Source organism: Carcharhinus amblyrhynchos, chromosome 2 (genome assembly GCF_965287045.1).
Source record: "Carcharhinus amblyrhynchos chromosome 2, sCarAmb.v2.hapA, whole genome shotgun sequence".
NCBI classification, from domain to species: domain Eukaryota; kingdom Metazoa; phylum Chordata; class Chondrichthyes; order Carcharhiniformes; family Carcharhinidae; genus Carcharhinus; species Carcharhinus amblyrhynchos.
Genome location: NC_137325.1, coordinates 88,914,936 through 88,933,500, shown reverse-complemented (window position 1 = coordinate 88,933,500; position 18,565 = coordinate 88,914,936). Strand labels below are relative to the sequence as shown.

Below are 18,565 nucleotides of genomic sequence, written 5' to 3'. Positions count from 1 at the left end.
CCACTTCCCTTCTACTGCCACTCTGAACAATTATGCTTTATTTCCACCTTCTGTTTTCTGTCTTGAAGCCAGCTAGCAATCCACTCTGCCACTTGTTCCTCCGACTCCACATTCTCTGAACTTATTCATTTGTCTATTATGGGCCATGTAATCGCAGGCCTTTTGAAAATTTAAGTACATGTACTGCATTATCATTGTCTACTCACTGTTACTGCCTCAAAGCTTGTCTCAAGCTTTTCATCTTGCACTCATCAGGACAGACACGAGGACAACAAATTTCAAAGGAAAGAGCAATTTATACTGTTTGAGAAAAGTTTTTTTAATGAAAAGGGGATTGTATTTATTGTACTTAATCCATTCTAAGCAAAATAATAAAGTTATCCAACTTTTATGCACAAGTGCACAGAGATACACAAAAGTTCACTGATATCTGAATGTTCAATAAAGATCAAAGTTATCCAGTTCTTGTAGGTTATAGACAAGGGTGGATCCAGGCTGTGCTTGGTGGTCTTACCCATTTTGATGTCACAGCACTTTAAAGATGTAGACAAATGATTTCTCTGTTCTTTTGGAGAAAGCAGCTATTGGGTTGATTGTCTTCTAAAATATCTGCATGTAGTACACGGATAGTCAAAAAGCAGACTAGATTTGAGCTTGTAAAATATTTGGAGAGAGAGAAGCCCACATAGGGTCTTGTCATTTTGGCATAATTTCTGCTCGTCTCTGGCCTCAAGGTTAGTTTTTTTTCAAAACACATAGTTATCTTGTCACATGATTCTCTCAACTGCCCTGTTACCAAAATACGGCCATAGTTTCAGCTTGATTAGATTGTGGCTAGGTGAATTCCCTTCTCAGCCAGAGTTCATTGTTTGAGATGCTTACATTTGATGTGTTGTCCCCTTCCAGTGTTTGTTTGGATATTCTGTGAATGGGTGAGGAGATGATCCCATTCACAATCCTTCAAGGTAACTGTCTTTGCTGGAGTATTCTGAACAGGTTGTCTCCACTTAATGGTTTTGGAATTTGTCATGTACAGTGATGCAAATGTTCAGTCATCTTGCATCTGTGGTTTCAAGTCACTGGAATGTCTCATTGTCTCAATCTTTCAATTTATTATTAAATACATGTGGTTTCTTGTCTTTCAGATGTGTGAATAATTGATTCCGTGACTCCAATTGGCTTTGATTGGATCAGGGTAAGAAACATGACAAGGTAGAAGTATCTTTCTACAACATGCAATGTAAAAATGCATGTTACCTGCAACTTGGACTCCTTGGGGTTGACTCAACTGGCTGGATAACCAGTGTGAATCATGTTGATGTCAACAGCATAGGGTACAATTCCTAATCTGGCTGGGATGGATTTGGGACCTTCTTCTTCGACCTATCTGTGGTGAAGGTTGTAATGCTGTGGGTCAGGTCTACCTTCAGGTGCAGAACTCAAGAGGATGAAATATCTTTACGTACAGAATTGTAATTTATTTTTCATAGAATCCCTACAGTGTAGGAGGAGGCCATTTGGCCCATCAAGCCTGCACCAACAACAATCTCACCCAGGCCCCATCTTGTAAGCCCCTGTATTTACCCTCATTTTCCTGATACTAAGGGTCAAGTTACCATGGCTAATCAACCTAACCTGCACATCTTTGGAGGGAAAGGAGCACCTGGAGGAAACCCACACAGACATGGGGAGAACATGCAAACTCCACATAAACAGTCATCTGAGGCTGGAATTGAACCTGGTGCTGTGAGGCAGCAGCGCTACCCCCTGTGCTACCATGTCGCCCAAATTCTTCAATTGAAGAATCCAAGAGTTCAAGCCTTGTTTTTCTGTGACACTGCTAAATCCTTAAGGACACCTGAATGAATTGCTTGTCAAAAAACATTTCTATGATTCTTGATACGTTTGAATTTAGGATGCAGAAGGGAGGACCATATTGTGCTTAGAAGAACAGGTGTCCTCCAGTTTAAGTTGCATTCTATATTCATTTCCATACACCAACAGAGCACATGCATTTACTTCTAGTAACGGAGGTATGTTAGTCAATGTTCAGATTTTTATGTTTATTAAAATGATTCAGTTAGAAGTTCAAGAAGCAATGGTCAACAAAACAATCAGAGACTGCTGTTACTTATTGATTAGCTATCTCAGTTTCAACAGAGTGGAACCATAATTGTTCAACTGAACCAACTGACCAAAATGACCAATATTAAATGAAATATATTTTATTTCATACTGTTCACATCATTAACTTCCATCAAAGAATTAGCAAAATGTTATTTTTCCAGTTCTATGAATTTAGGGTTTTTCATTTTAAAATTGGATTCAAGTAATTGAATCCCAACAGAGAATAAAATCAAACAGTAATCAAATTAAATTAGTTTGCAATGAAAGAAAAATGTAAAATAATCATGTGATGTTATGATGTAAACAATATATTTCTTACTGTAATATGCATTGCCACTAATTTCACGTGTCATAGTTATTTTTACCAAAAACGTTTTCAGTAAAATAGAGAACTTTATTTCCTTCTTCAGGAAACTCGAGAATTAATTTGTTAAAATTCCTGTGATCTAGAAAGCCTTAATATCTCAATACTTAATGGAGAACTGAGTGAAGATATTTGGCCCTTTTTTGCTACTTTTTCTATTGTTCTTACATCAGATTTTCTTTGAATACCGTTCCTCTTTGCTTATTGGGAAATGGAGATTAAAGAGTAAATTTCATTACAGTTTCAACGCTCTGTCTACAAAAAGGGTTGAAATAATTTATTGTTTGTCTTTTAGGGAGCAATAACTTTTCAAACAAGAACATTTATTGTTTTTAGTTGTTGTCGCCCAGTCCTTTCTTGATATTTGTGAGTAAAGGATATCTGTCTTTGAAACATAGAAACTTCTAACTTTATCGGGAACTGTTTTAAAATTTAAATTTGGTTCTGAAAATCTAACTGACTAATTTAAATTACAAATTTTCCCCTCTCCAAGACCACCAGCAGTCCTCTTGCAAAGTAGTTTTTAAATCGCGTGAGCCTACACAGCGGGAGTGTGCAGATTATTCCATTGTGGACGGCATCGCACTTGAACCTGGCTCTGTTCTCATCTGATATTCTCACATGTATACTTTCCAGGAGATATTACTGAATAGCAAACCTGGCAGTGGTGAGGGGAGCTGACGCTGGAAACAAATTGAAAACACAAAATAGCAGTTTTATGTCGAAACAAAAAAAAGTTGGAAAATTTCAAGATCCCTGCAATTTCTAGCTTAGTTTCAGATTCCAGCATCCGTAGTATTTTGTTTTTATTTTAGTTTTAAGTCGAAGTCTGACGATTGTCATCTAATAGTTGAATATTACACTCTAAAGCTACCAACCACATTTACGTAATGTATATACATTTCAGCACAATGTATTCCTCTCAAAACAAACTGTAGAAAATATAAACGGTAAATAGTGGCTTCTAATTTACCTTTTCGTCAATTTTGAGTTGCTCAAGCCCTTATCCCCTGGTCACACATTGATCGGGATATTGCTGCTGACCTTCACTGTGAAGCGAGATCGACAGACATATCGTTCAAAATGAACACTCTATGGTGCAGCTTGGCAAGAGTCTAATCATCTTTCTTCAGCGTACACAGTTTAGTTTACATTTTTTTTGTAGTGTGACAGGTTTCCCTTGGCCTATCTTTTTTCCTTACATCTTGATGGGGCGAAAACACATCTGCTTGTGAGATTATAACAGCTAACGAGCGTCTTTCTGGATCAACTATGGACGTCAGGGGAGCAGAGCACAGCTGGGCTAGTAAAGCAGTTCATCGACTGCCGGAGAAAAGTGTTCAATCTGCCAAACTGGGCGACTCTGCAAGGCGACTGCAAAAAAAAACCATCGCGTAAAGATAAATAACCCCCCTCTCCCTCCCATTGTGAACATAAAATCTGGGGTCTCAAGACAAGTGGGGAACCCGAGCAGCAGTAAAGTGGAGGATGGTAAACTGGACTCTTCCAGATATGGTCAATCAGGACTCGGGCTTAAAAACTTTTGGATGCGAGTAAAAACTTTCCGTCAGAGCTGCACAGGAAGACCCCTTTAAAGACAGGATAAAGCTGAGCGCTGCCGGTCGTTGTCCTCTAATAAACATGTTTGGTTGTTGTAGGAGAGAGCTCCTTATCAAGAGGACGCCTGCAGTGTTGGCCATGTGCGTGTACAACTCAACCGGAAATTTGCGGCGGGGTGGGGGGGATGAAGGTGGGAACAAAGCGCGGAAAAATAATAAAAAGTGTAACCTTTGAAAAGCCAGACATCTATCAAAGTGAAGTAGTGCGGGGACAGACGTGGAACTCAGCCTCTGTAACCATATACGTACACGGTTTAGATGTGGGCACGCAGAACATTTTACACTCACTACACCTCCGGCCGGCCGGCCGCAAGTATTGGAGGAGGTAGGCGACGCTGACGTCTTGGACATTTTTTTTAACGTATCCTCCCCGAAATTGCACCATCGCCCACCCCACTGATATATTTTTTTCTCTCGCTCTGCAAGGCGAGAAGGAAAGCTTCGGAGTTTTAACCCTGTCGGTCGCTGCTTGGCGTGTGAGCGCCGCTCTCTCAGTTGGAGTGCAATTTCCCACGCGTTGTGTCTCGGGTGGCGGGGGAAGAGATGTGGAATATTAATCCAGTTACGGGAATGATCCTTCATGTACGATTTTGTTGATGGGAGTTGTGTTTGGGGATGGGGGGGGGGGGAGTGAGGAAATTTAAATACAATTTATTCCCTTCATCCCTATACTTCACCGACCTCTTCCCCTCGACCTCTGTGTGTGTGTGTGTAACTGACGGCGGCGGTGTTTTCTCCCCGGGGAGGGCAGTTGGTGCTAGCGCGAGCGGACTCCGTGGCTTGAACCGAATGTGCTCACGCGCTGGCAGCGGCAGTTACTTTAACTTTGTGCGAGGCGGGGGAGAGAGAGAAAAAAAAAGTTGGGATTGCGCGCGTGCGCCTAAGAATGCGTGCACGCTATCGAGCCGCCGCCATTTTTAAATAAAAGTGATGGCGGGGCGCGTGTACGCGCGAGCCGGCGAGATTGCGTGCACGGCCAGGCAGGCGGGTGCTCACAGGCAGCGAGGAGGAGCCACCGAGTGTGAGTGCTGGTGAGTGAGTCAGTTTGACTCTAAACCACCACCAGCGCCCCGCAATCAGTGAGGGGGCAGGGATAAAAAAAATCAAATCATCATCTTAACAGCAGTAGGATTGAAGTAAGTGTTGCTTTTGCTTTATCTTTTCTTCCGTCTCCCCCCCCCCCCCCTCCCCACAACTTGTGATTAATCTGTTCGTGTATAGTTTCTGTGTGCTTGAGAGGAGAAGGAGTAGTTGGAAAGTTTTTTTGCTGCATTGTGGAATGTCTGGTTATCGGTTTGTGTAAAAGTAGTGGCGAAGTGTGTCTTGGCAGTGTTTTAAAGCCCGCATCCCTGTGCGTTTGAGGTGGAGGCGCTGCGGTCAGCGCACGTACGCAGTGAGATACAGTCGGCATCCAGCGGAGCTGGAAAGAAACCTTAAGTTCAACTTGATTTTAACCAAGTACAGACCGGGGGCACTCTCTCTCTCTCTCACACACACACACACACACACACACACACACACACACAAACAAACAACTTTTTGGTCTCCAAAAAAGTAAACCATTGACTTTAATCTCGCTACTCCGTTCCTCCGCACGCTTCCCACTGGGGAACCTAGTAGGTGATACGGGACCAAGAAAAAGTTGTGCCGGTTAAAGAGTCTTTTAATGACTATGAATTTCGTCAAAACTCTTCCCCCCCCCCCCCCCAGCCCTGCATTCTCCTGACTTCGAGATACAAGGACCTGAGCAGGGCCCCGCGGTACTGAAATACCTCAGGTATCCCTTTAAACACAATTTACAAACTCTGGGCCTTGGGATAAGTGAGGGAGTGCACTGTTGACTGCTTTGAAAAGGGAAAAGTGTAATGGGGTTAATAAGCTGCTAAATTATATGTGTCTTGGTGGCATCAAAGATACTGCTTGGAAAGAAAGTCTGGCTCCTTTGCTCATCGCGTGCGTGTGTATTCAGTTGTACATTACTGGGGAGAATATAACAGCGTTTTACAGCAAATGAAGCAACTTCTTTCCTAAAAAATGTTAACGTCACTTCCACTTGGGTGGAAAACTGCATTTGATATTGATATTGAAAGTCTGTAGCTGCTAGATGCAAACGACTGGAATGGATGGGTGTAAAACAATTTAGATAATGAACTGTGAAGTTTTGAATATCTTCGGTATCGTTGAAGATGGAACTTTCTGAATGTGGGTTTACAGACAAAACGGATGCAGCGTTAAATTCTAATCGAAAATAAGTCAGACTATGAAGCGACGTTCCAAGTGATCAGCTCTACTTTCCCTTGATTGATTGCACTTAGTTTGTTTTGGGGGTGGGTATAAGTGAAGATTGGCAATAGTAGATAAGATTGTGGAACTATTGATTCAAGGTAGTGAAGCCAAACCGTTTCACATGGTTGCTTGTTTAAAAAGTGCATATATACTAATCTTACCAAGAATTATTTTCCTTTTTAAATAAAGCTTGAATCTGGAAATGGTTTTGTAAAGTCTTGCTGAACTTTTGGAGAATTTTCAAAGGCCTGAAAAGTATTTAATCGTTTCTTTCTGTCTGTTAGTTCAAAAGTACAGCTGAATCAGCAATTCTTTGGAGAATAGTTCTGTCTTTAATTGAAAGTAAATCCTGCAATCGAGCATGAACCCAAGTCCTTGATTGAAAACAAGGTGAACATCACACTTTTAAGATGAAATTCTATAGTTATATACATTGGCTTTGAGGAGGTTGTTGTCACCACTTAATAGTTCTGTACTAATCATATTGCTGTCATATCGGTAGGGTTATTTTTTTTCAGCAGACTTCAAACACTTCCATGATCAGTTAATTAATGAAATGTTTTAACTTGTTGGAAAGACATATGATGGGTACTGTGATAGAAGGGGTTAGTATTACCGATGCAGAGTTCAGTAATTTGTAAACATTTTCTTGACTGATTCCAAAAATGTAGTTCTGTTGGCATTTCAAATTCTTCCCTATCTGTATATGGGGACTGTTGGTTAATGTTTGATAAATTGAAACTTCATTCAAATGGACCACTTCTTGAGGATTTTGGTTTTTGTTTCCTGGTTTTTGTTTTTGAAACGCCCTCACCATAAAATAATGGACAATTAGAATAGCCATGAACATGGACATGCTTGTCATTCTGATCAATGATGTCCTTTGGCAGGAATGCTGAATGCTAAGAAATAGTACATTAGTTTTCCTTTTTAAATGTCATCACAAAAGTGCATTCATTCAGTGTTTTATAGATTATCTGGGCTAATTAATCAGTTGTCAAATCTCACCTTCCAAAAGAAGTATAATTTAGAACAAAGTTTGAACTTTGGCTAAACAGTCGCTATTGTGCTGCTGTTATCGTGATTTTACTTGTCTTCAATGAATCTCTATGGCACATAGATTAGCAATGAGTTCATTATACAAAACCAGTGCAGAGTTATGATACCATGAGGTATTAGGAAAAAATGTTTGGTTTAGCAGTGAAGCTCAAAGCAGCAGTTTCACTGTTTTCATTAAAAGCTTTAAAAGATGCAACTTTTGTAAGTGCTAGTTTTTGTACATACACTGAAAATGGGGCTGGAAGTGGGGGTGAAGGATGTTTTGGTGAAAAATTCATTTGTCCCAATGAGTTGATAACCCTTGAAGACAGCCTGATTCGACATATTGAACTACCAGAAGGTAAGTAGGAGTAGGCCATTTGGCCCTTTGAGCATATTTTTGCGATTCAATATGGTTACGGCTGATCTACCTCAATTCCATCTTCCTGCACTATTGGATACTGTCATGAACGTGTTCAATGACTTGAGCCTTGGGAGTCGAGAATTCCAAACATCTGGCCTTTTGAGTGAAGAAACTTTTCCTTTTCTCAACCCTAAATGGCCAGTCCTTTATTTTTAGACTATGACCCCATAGTCGCAGGAAGAGACATCCTGCTAGCATGTATCCTGTCAAACCCCTTAAGAGTTTTGTGTCAATGAGATCCATGCTCATTGTTTTAAACATTCTGGAATATATGCCTAGTCATAGTGCAATTCCCTCATCTGAGTAGTCTTTGCATTCCCTTTAAGGCTACTGCATCCTTCCTTGTATAAGGAGGCCAACACTGTACACAGCACTCTGCCCTTAAGATGATGAACAATTGCAGTAAGATTTCTTCACTCTTGGTGTCTGACCGCTTTGTAATTGATGCTAATATACCGTTTGGTTTCCTGATTATTTGCCACATCTGCATGTGATGCTTGTAATTCATGAACAGAAACATCCAGGTCCCTCAAATACCAGCATTTCCCAGTCTCTTGTCATTTGGGGAAAAAATTAACCTTTCTATTATTCAGTTTATCCATGGGAGCTGGAATGAATTTGTAAAGAGTATGTTAGGTCTGACGTCCTGATAGAATCATCAAAGTACTGAATGTCAATAGATATTATTTCTACGGACTTCCAGATGGGATTTAATGAAGCTCCTCATAAGGATCAAGTTGGCTAAAGTTGGACCCCATGGGACTGAAGGCAAATAATTTGGAAATTGGCTCAGTCATAGATAGTGAGTTTACTATCAAATAAATCGGTTGGACTGAAATCTGGTGTTGTCAGACTTTTTACTCAGTCATAGAAGGCAGGTGAAGAAACTTTTCCTTTTCTCAATCCTAAATGGCCAGTCCTTTTATTTTTAGATTATATCCCCATAGTAACAGGAAGAGACATCCTGCTAGCATCCATCCTGTCAAACCCCTTAAGAATTTTGTGTCAATGAGATCCATGCTCATTGTTTTAAACACACTCAGGGGATTCTGTGGCAAGTAACTCATCACCTGACTCTCCAAAGCCTGTCCACTATCTCCAAGGCACAAGTCAGGAGTGTGATGGAATACTGAAATCAGCTTCAACAACACTCAAGAAGCTTCACACCTTCCAGGACAAAGCAGCCATTTGATTGCCACACCACTTGCTATCTTTGATGTTCATTCCCTTCATTACCATTGCAAGTTGCAGCAGTGTGGACCATTTTCAAGATGAACGTGGTAACTCACCAAGGCACCTTTTGACACCATCTTCCAAACCAATACACCTCTTCCACCTGGAAGGACAATGCAACAGATGCGTGGGAACACCACCTGCAATTTCCTTCCAAACCATACATTATCCTGATTTGAAGCTACCTTGCTGTTCCTTCACTCACTATCGCTGGACCAAAATCCTGGAACTCCCTTCCTAATAGCACTGTGGGTTCACCTGCATTACCTGGACTGCAGTTCAAGAAGCACCTCAATGGCAAATATTTGCCATCTTCTTGCTCAGTCATTCGAAATTGTCTTTTCCCTTTGTAGCCTTTTTGTGTCCTCTTGATAGCATTCCTTCCCACCTACCCTCATCATCAGCAAACTCCGATACGTTACGATTGATTATACCATCTGAATCATTGATACAGATTGTGAATGGCTGAGATCAAAGCATCAATCATTGATATCCTGCTGGTTACAGCCACAACCTGCAGATGATGCTTTTTATTTCTACTGTTTTCCATCAATTAAATAATCTTCAATTAATACTGTTATTACCTACCAATCTCATGAGCTTTACATTTTTGTAATAACCTCTTTTGTGGTATCTTGTTGAAAATTCCTTGAAAAGCTAAATGCATTGCATCCCCTGGTACTACCTCATTTGCCATGTTAGAACTGCAAAAAAAAATCTGTCCCTTCTATAAATCTGTCTCTACCTAATAATTTTAAGTGCTCTGTTACTGTGCCTTCATAAGATCTTAGCATTTTCTACGCTATTACGATCAGGTCAACTGACTTATAGCTCCTAGTTTTTTCAGTCCCTCCATTTCCTGAATAAACAGAGTTATGCTTGCTACTCTCCGGTTGATGAAGGCAGTTCTTGATCTAGTAACTCTGGAAGATCAAAACCATTGCTTCCACTCTTTCATAATCCTAGGCTGCAAATCACCAGGTCAGAGATTAAATTCTGTTAATTTCTCTTGTATTATTTGTTTTGTAATTTTGCGTTCAATTTCCAATAGATCCTTGATTTCTCTTTATTTTGAGAATATTTTGTGTCTTCTAACATGTTACTTTTGAGTAGTTTGGTAAGGATTGATGTGCAAATATGGTGAGTAGCAACAAACCTGTTTTCTTTACACAGACTGAGAAAAATAAGGTACTTGGAAAGAAGGAAAATAATCTGAGATTAGAGGAGCAAAGCAATCTCTTATACACAGCCATTGTAAGTAGTGAATTAGACTAACAAGGATATGTTTTTATATTTTATATTAAATATTTAAAAACAAACATGAGATTTTATTTCTATGTGGATGGAATTACAGCAAATCTTTCTTAGGCTGTACTGAAGTACTGTGTATAATTATAGTTGCCATATTATAAAAGAGGTATTGAGCCTCTGAAGGATTTGCAGTGATAAATGTAAGGATACAGTCTGAATTTTTCTTCTTGAAAAGGTGATGGCTGAGGGGTGACCTAATAGAGGTGTATAAAATTGTACCTAAGATTAACTCTGGTATAGAGTAAGCAGTGTTTCCAGAAGTAAAATGCTAGAGATGCTGAAAACCTGAAGGCCTGGAAATACTCAACAAGTCAGGCAATATCTACAGAGACAAACTGAGTTAATATTTCAGGCCAATAAGGCAAAACTAGAGGCTATTCACATGTGGGAAAAAGAGAAGAACTACCAAGAAATCAAATAGCAAATGCGAGAGAAACCTTTTTCTTTTACCAGAATGGTGAGAATGTGGAAATTGCTACCACGTAATTGGTGAAGAGTAGTGATGTATTTAAGGGGAAGTCAGACAAGGCTACGAAGAGATGGGAACAGAGCATAATGCTGAGAGTTCAGTTTGAAAGAGTTGTGAAGAGGCTAGAGTGGAGCATAAAAATTGATATGGACTGATTGGGCTGAATGGCCTGTTTGTGCTGTTCAATGTGAAAATTGCAGATTGGGTGAGTACTTGAGTCCCCAAGTATGAAAATGGACTTCGGTCCGGTGGCACATTCTTTGTTCCAAATCTATGCTTTATACATTAGATTTTTAAAAGTACATCATATAACAATTCAATTCTCTATCTCACCCTCACCTCTGTTGTCAGCCTCTTGCACTTGCATCAAAGCTGAATGCAACTTTGAGGAATAGCACATCACCATAACGGGTGAGCTTTGGAGTGGTAATTGCAGGGTAATCCAAAGATATACCCCTTTGTGATCCCCATGTAAGGATTGCGCAGCAGTGGCTGAGGAAGTTCAAACTTCCATTGAACAATTGCCCTGCAGATGGAACCATTTGAAAATGATAAAAATTTTGTGGTTCAATTCTGTCTTACTGTCTTAAGTAATAGCTAATCAGGAAAAATTAGAACCTGGGTAACTATTGTATTAATCTCCCTACATGCTGTGTGGGCTCCACTGATGACCCAACACCACCACCTCTTTCCCTCCTCCCCCCCAATATACATCTGCACATCTCCCAACTAACCAATGCCCCTACCCTTTTAGCTTACAATCTCCTGGCTCTCAAAGTGGCAGGACCTTTATACTTACCTGCGTTATGGTAGCTGTTGACATTAAAAAAACTCTGGGGGACCTGCTGTTTTGCACAGTTCGCATCCAGCCTGAGTTGGAAGGTCAGGTGAAGAAGGAGCAGCTGGATTTCAAGGTTTAAAAAAAATCTAGGAGAGGAATGGCAGCCCAATTCGGATTGCAACTTCATGGACGTTATGTGCCTTGATTTAGGCCTCGGCACCTTGTTGAGTTCAAAAGCACCAGGTCATGATCACTGCTGTCGTTTTCTTAGACTGCCTATGTTGGTAAGGGTTCAGCAGTTTGTTTAATGCCTATTCCAAACACGTCCTTTGTTTACTTATCCCATTATCATTCATTTTGCCGCCTTGTATATGTTTTCGATCATTTAATTGCTCCTGCTCTCTGTTTGGTGCTGCTGCCTTTGTTCTGCCATTCCTCCTTTCCCTGGGCTTTCTGCAAAACCGTTGAATCATCAACTATTTCCAGTTTTAATTCTGATAGATCATCAATCTGAATGAACTGTGAATGTTTTCATCATTTTCCAGTTTACTTGATTTCGAGCATTTGCAATATTTGCCTTCAGTCTTGTCATTTTCCTCAGCTCTATGCAAAAAGGCAATTTTATGCAGCACTTTTCATCACCAGAATTCTCAAGTACTTTTGTTCTGGATGAACTCAGCAGGTCTGTCAGCAATTTGGAGAAAGAGTTTGAATCCAATATCAATTATCTTCAGAACAGAGAAGAGATAGAAATGTGATGGATTTTATGCTGGAAAAGGGGGCAGAGTCAAGTAGAACGAAAAGGAATACCTCAAATTGGTTAGAAGCAGAAGATTAAATGATACAAATGTCATGGAACAAAAGGCAAAAGTAGTATTAATGGTTGCAGTAAACAAACAAAACATTGGTCCAGAGTAAGTGTTAATGACAGAATAAAGGACAGCTGTGTGTGAAAGCAAAAGTGTAAAATCTATGTACAGAAAGACTCCTGGCACAAAAAAGTAAAATTGGAGGGTAGAGTTCATGATGTGGATACAAATTCATTCTCAGCCTTTATCATCACCATTTACACTCTTTACCTTTTTATCTATGCCATTCATATCGATTACAATCCCCCCCTCAGTATAAATCTTGTTTGATTTTCAGCTCTGATGAAGGGCCATCCTGACTTGAAATGTTAGCTTTGTTGTGTCTGGACAGATGCTGTCAGACCTGCTGAGATATTCTAGCATTTTTTTTGTTTTGTTTCGTGATATGAAGTTGTTGAACTCCATTGAATCCAGAAGGCAGTAAAGTGGCTAATCTTAGAATAAGGTGCTATTCCTTTTCCTTGTGTTGGGTTTCACTGGAATGTTGCAGCAGGCCAAGGACAGAAATTTGAGCATGAGAACTAGGTGGTGAATTAAAATGGCAAGTAATACATCTTCCCCTCCCTTGTCAGCATTCTGAAGGAACCATTCCCTTTGGGTCCGCTGCTTGGTTACCCCTTATAACTCCTCCCCTTCCCACACCATCTTACCATACAACAGCAAGTGTTTACCTTTTTACCTCCTGTTGCGAAGTTGATGTTTGTTAAATTACCTATTTAAAAACTTTTTTTTAAAAAGAGATGCAGGTGCAGATATAGTACACAAACTGAATCGTTCTATCGAGAGGCCAGGCAGTAACGTTGCCAAGACAATAGGCTGTTTTTGAATTTTAAACGATCAATTTAAACTGGGCATTTAAATAACAGCAGTATGTCAGATTTGAATTTGATGTTTTGGTAAACTGAGAACCACTCCTTCTGTGGGGATATTGGAATGTCATCAGGGGTATAAGAGACAGCCAGCAACTTCTCTCTGCCACAGCTCATTTATGTCTTAAAAGAAAGCCTCATCTCAATAGGTGAAGACAGAAGGTTCTGCAAGATAAAACCTGGTTGTATTTTGATGGTGACTAAAAAATTTTATCTTTTTGTTAGGTGGGAATTGTATTTTATTGATTAGAATAGTGCGTTATTAGTTTAGTTAACCTGTTCACTGTTAGCCAGATAAATAAAGTGTTGCCTGTTGATTTTGCAGAGAGAATCTTAGGTAATTATTTTGATTTAACCACTAAAAGTTGTTGAAGAGCAAATCACACACCTCCTCACACTTGTAGCATTATAAAATGAGGTACTCCTCTTTCAGTGGTTAGATGTTGGCTCTCAGGGAAGGGATCAATCTCCTCTTTATAACACCTCTTCCTTACTGTCAGTCACAAACATCCCTTTCAGGTGAAGCATTGATTTACTTGTACTTTCAATTCGGCCCACCACTCTATTCACTGCTTTTATGCGCTTCCCTTACACTAGGAAACTGGGGATTGCTTTGTGGAATACCTCTACTCGGACAGCAAACATGAGCCTAACTTTCTAATTGCTTTTTCCAGTACTTTGTTTTCATGCTTTTGCTTTCACATGTAGCTGCCCATTAACACTTAGCCAGGACCAATGCTTTGTTTTCTTTTTGTTGCAACCATTAACACTTCATTTGCCTTTGGCTCCGTGACATCTTTGCAATGTAATCTCTTCCACCCACTGACCTTCCTTTTTGTTCTACATGATGACCATCCTCACTCCCCTTTCAACAGCACACAAGATCTGCCATATTTCTACACCTCAGTTCCAAAGGAGATTCATATTGGACTCAGTGATAATGCCATTTCTCTCTACACAGGTATCCCTTCTTGTACCATTACCATCAAGCCAAGGGGCCAATCCTGATGTTTTGAGGGTTGTCAGAAGGAACTGCTAGGAGCAGCACAGACCTATTTAAATGAGATGCCAGCCTGACTAAGCTGTAATATGGAAAACCATGCTTTATAAGCATCGATAGCATCATGTTATACAGGGTTCCACGATCAACTGGTCAGATCAAAGCTTCACAGTCTTGCTGCATGCACATACGCTCTGCAGTGTAGGAGGCGGTCATTCGGCCAATTGTCTTTGCACTGCACTTGTGAATGGTGGTGGGCAATTAAACAAGTAGTTGGGGGGTGGGGGGGAGCGGTCTATAAATACTTCCATCCTTGGTGATGGGGAAGCCCAGCTTGAGTGCAAAAGATAAGACTGCCCCATTTGTATGGGATGATTTGATGGATTGAGGAATAGTGGGCCATGGGGAAATGGCACAGGAAAAGAAGTTGAGGCTGGCATATATAAGCCATGATCATATTGAATTGCGGGGCAGCTTGATGGACCTAGTGCCAACTCCTGCTTCTATTTCATACAGTTGTAAGATCATGCTTTTAGTCAAGACATTCCAGTACAACACTGACATCTACCTGACAATGGAAAATCAGCCAGGTATTTCCTGTCCACTGGCCAATTGCGTCTTCACTGCCTACTCTCAACCATCAGTAGTATTGGGAGATGTTATCATCTCATTGCAATCAAGTAGCACTTGCCAACAACCTGTTCACCAATGCTTGCTTTAGATTCCACAAGGATCTCTAGCCGTCAGACCCGATTTACAGCCTTGATCCAAAAATCAGCAAAGAAGCTGAATTCCAGAGGTATGCTCTTGATAGCAAAGCAGAATTTGACTGAGAATGGCATTGAAGTACCCTTGTAAAATTTGAAGTCAGTGGGACTTGAGGGAAGATTCTCTGTTGGTTGGAGACTTGCAAGGTACAAAAATAGATGGTTGTGGTTGTTGGAGGCAAATCATTCTAGTCCCATAAAATTGCTTGATTGAGTTTTTCGGAAGCATCCATTTCATCAATGACCTTCTGTCCATCATATGAATTGATAATGTTCCTTGTTATTTGCGCAATATTCGGTTCAAGTTGCAACTCGTACAATTATGCAATGTTTACAGCACAGAAGAGGAATCTTGCAACACATTCATGCTATCTCCTTGTTTGAACAATTCAGCTCATTCCATTTGCCTGCCCTTTCTCCTTGCCCATGCGAATCTTTGCTCTTCAGGTGCTTAGACAAGTGCATCTTTCAAAGCTCCAATTGAATTTGCCTCCACCACCCTGTCAGGTAGTGCTTTTCAAATTCTAACTGCTCTGGATAACATTTGTGCAACACAAGTGACTATCACCAACAAAAGAGCACTTAACCATTGTCTCATGACATTTATTGGCATTACCATTGCAGAGTCTTTCACTTTTAACACCCTGGGATTATTACTGATGAGAAACTGTGCTGGACTAGCTATATAAATGCTTCTGAAGTGACCAACCAGTAGCTCACCTCCTGACTACCCAAAGCCTGTCCACCATCTGCAAGCCAGACAGAAGATCCTGAGTGTGATGAAACAGTTGCCTGAATGAGAGCAGCTCCGAAACCATCCAACACAAAGTAGCTGTTTAATTGGCTCCATCTCCACAAACAGTCACTTCCTCTACCTAGAAGGACAAGAGAGAAAGTGACCTGGGAATACTGTCACCTGGAAGTTCCCCTCCAAGCCACTCAACATCTTGACTTGGAAATGTATTGCAGTGCCTTTGCTGTCGCTGTGTCAAAAACCTGAACCAATCCTCCTCCTCCTCCTCCTCCTCCTCCTCCTCCTCCTCCTCCTCCTCCTCCTCCCCGCTGCTGCCGCTGCTATCAGCTTAAAGCTGTGTCGAATGATTCTTAACACTTACACCGATGGGAACGTTTTCCCTCTGCTCTACCTAAATCCCTCATAATTTTGAACATCTCTCTTTAATCTGTTCTGTGAACAACCCTAGCTTCCCCAGTCTCTCTGTGACTGAAGTCTTTCATATCAGAAAGCATATTGACCTCTTCTGAAAAAAGACACTGCTACTGCTTCCCGCCACTCTGCCAATTTCACATCTGTTCCATCACCTTTCTCTTATTCTGTGGGCTTCATGTTGCTTGCAGGCAAACTTATTAGGTAGCACTCCTCAGTGTCGCAGAGTGTCAGGCAAAGATCGTCTCCAGCAAGTGAATTTAACCACCTCTCCAGTCTTGATTCTGCTACCCAATTAAAAATCATAAATCTCTTTTGTAAATATTGTCTGAATAAAATAACATTCTCTTGTCATTATAACACAGCCAGAGGCTATTTGGCCTGCAAGTATATTTCCCTCAAGTTGTCCAACTAATTTTATTTTGAAATCATCGTCTCTACTCTAATCACCTTTGTATCTCGAGTTCCAGGTCTTTGCTACTTATGTATAAATCATAAAGAATGATAGAATCCTTGCAGTGCAGAAAGAGGCCATTTGGCCCATCGGGTCTGCATTTACCCCACTACTCGCTCTAATCTACACTTCTGTGGACGCAGGGAATTTATCACCTTTGAACTATGGGAGGAAACTGGAACATCTGTGGAGAAACATGCAAACTCCACGTGGATTGTCATCCAAGGCTCGAATTGAACCCAGGTCTCTGGTGCTGTGAGCCACCACACTGCCCCATTCTTGCTTCTGTTGTTACCCTCCCCAACCCCTCATACCTCTTCCCCAAATCTCTAGTCATTTTACCATCAGCAAATGGAAACAACTTTTTTTTTATATAACTGCCTTATTCAGACCTGTTGTAATCTGGTACACCTCTACCGCATCTCCCCATAATCTCATTTTCTCCAACCTAACATTGCAGCCAAAATCATTCCATCCTTGGAATGCTTATGCTAAATCTCTGCACCTTCCCTAAAATGTGGTGATCAGAACTGGATGAATGCGATACTCTAGTTGTGGTCCAACCAGAACTTTATAATGGTTGGCACAGTTTCTCTTTTGTACACCTACATGCCATTTATGAAACACAAGATTTTATATGCTTCTGTAACTTGTCTCTCCAAATGTTCTGCTACCTTCAAAAACCTATGAACATAAATTATTAGATTTCTTTGCCCCTGCACACACTGTAGAGCAATGTCTTAAACCTTTCTCTTTGGCTAAATTGCAGCCCCTCCTATTTTTCTGCATTAAATTCTGTCTGCCCATTCTGCTTGCCCATCTATGTTGTGTTGCAGTCAATGCTTTCATTGGCAATGTTTTCAATATTGGTCTATTTTCCAATATCCAAGTTATTTTCATATATCAGGAAGCAGTGGTATTAGTCACTTGGGGAACACTTTTGCCTTGAGCTTCCAGTCTGGAAAAATAACCGTTGGCCACAATTTGCTTTTTTCAAAAGTTTCCAAAAAAGTTCAATTAAACTGGTTGAGCATGGTCTGACTCTGACTCAAACCTCTCCAAGCACCTGCTGAATCTTTTCCCCTATTATTTGTATATCCTGACACACAACTCATGTTAAACTGATCAACCTGGAGTTAATAGGGATGTTCTTTCTTGATTCAGGGTGCCACTTTTCAATCCTCTGCCACCTTCCCCATATTTTGGTAAGATTATGGAAAGGCTTTCTGCTGCCTCTGTGCCCACTTCCATTAACAACATAAGCCATCAGACCATCTGACTTATTTACTTAAAGCCAGGCTTTTCAAAATTTCCTGTGACTCAGTTTTCACCCCATCTATTATCTTAACCATCTTAGCTTCAGCCAATACTTTTTCAGCAACCTCCTCTTCAATAGACATGCATACAAAGTATTCAAAGGCATATGCAAAGTTAGAATACTTAAAGCATATATCACCCTCTTCATCGCAAGGGGACTTACCAGCATTCTATTCACATGAAAGTGGATTTTTTTGGGTGTCTTTTATATTAACTGCCATTTTATCCTCATACACTCATTGATGGCCCTGTTTTCCCTTTTTGTCTGAATTCCAGCTCAATATGCATCAGTTTGATTTATTTCTATCTCCCGCCTAATCCAAGGCACCCTCGTTCCCCTGTCCTTGATGAATATCATCTCAAAACTTTGGAAATATTTTCCTGTCGGTGTTGGTTTCATTTTACCTAGGCTAGATATTTCATACTACTTCAAATTTTGAAGCTTTACTTAAGATTTACATTAAAATGGAGA

The 18,565-nt window shown here is 40.5% G+C and overlaps 1 protein-coding gene and 1 long non-coding RNA gene across 12 annotated transcripts in view; one reads left to right on the top strand and one right to left on the bottom strand.

Annotated features, from left to right (window-relative positions):
• Positions 1-314: 314 nt before the first annotated feature.
• LOC145356409 (uncharacterized) lies at positions 315-4,350 on the bottom strand. The gene is made up of 2 exons (XR_013889133.1): positions 4,280-4,350; positions 315-3,865 (listed from the first exon to the last, which is right to left on the bottom strand). It is a non-coding gene; the product is annotated as an uncharacterized LOC145356409 (long non-coding RNA).
• The window catches only part of LOC145356352 (growth factor receptor-bound protein 10-like), a 188,097-nt gene continuing 173,392 nt past the window's right edge, over positions 3,861-18,565 (top strand). For 3 of the 11 annotated variants that reach the window (XM_080209081.1, XM_080209024.1, XM_080209047.1), the window contains exon 1: positions 5,112-5,246. Coding sequence is in view for 1 of the 11 variants with exons in the window: in XM_080209005.1 (XP_080065131.1) it covers positions 4,654-4,692; positions 10,265-10,345 (120 nt within the window). In the remaining 10 variants the exon portion in view is untranslated. Of the gene's footprint in view, positions 4,192-4,329; positions 4,436-4,482; positions 4,693-5,111; positions 5,247-10,264; positions 10,346-18,565 lie in introns of those variants that run through there. The other 8 variants (XM_080209039.1, XM_080209032.1, XM_080209100.1 and 5 more) reach the window with 7 other exon arrangements.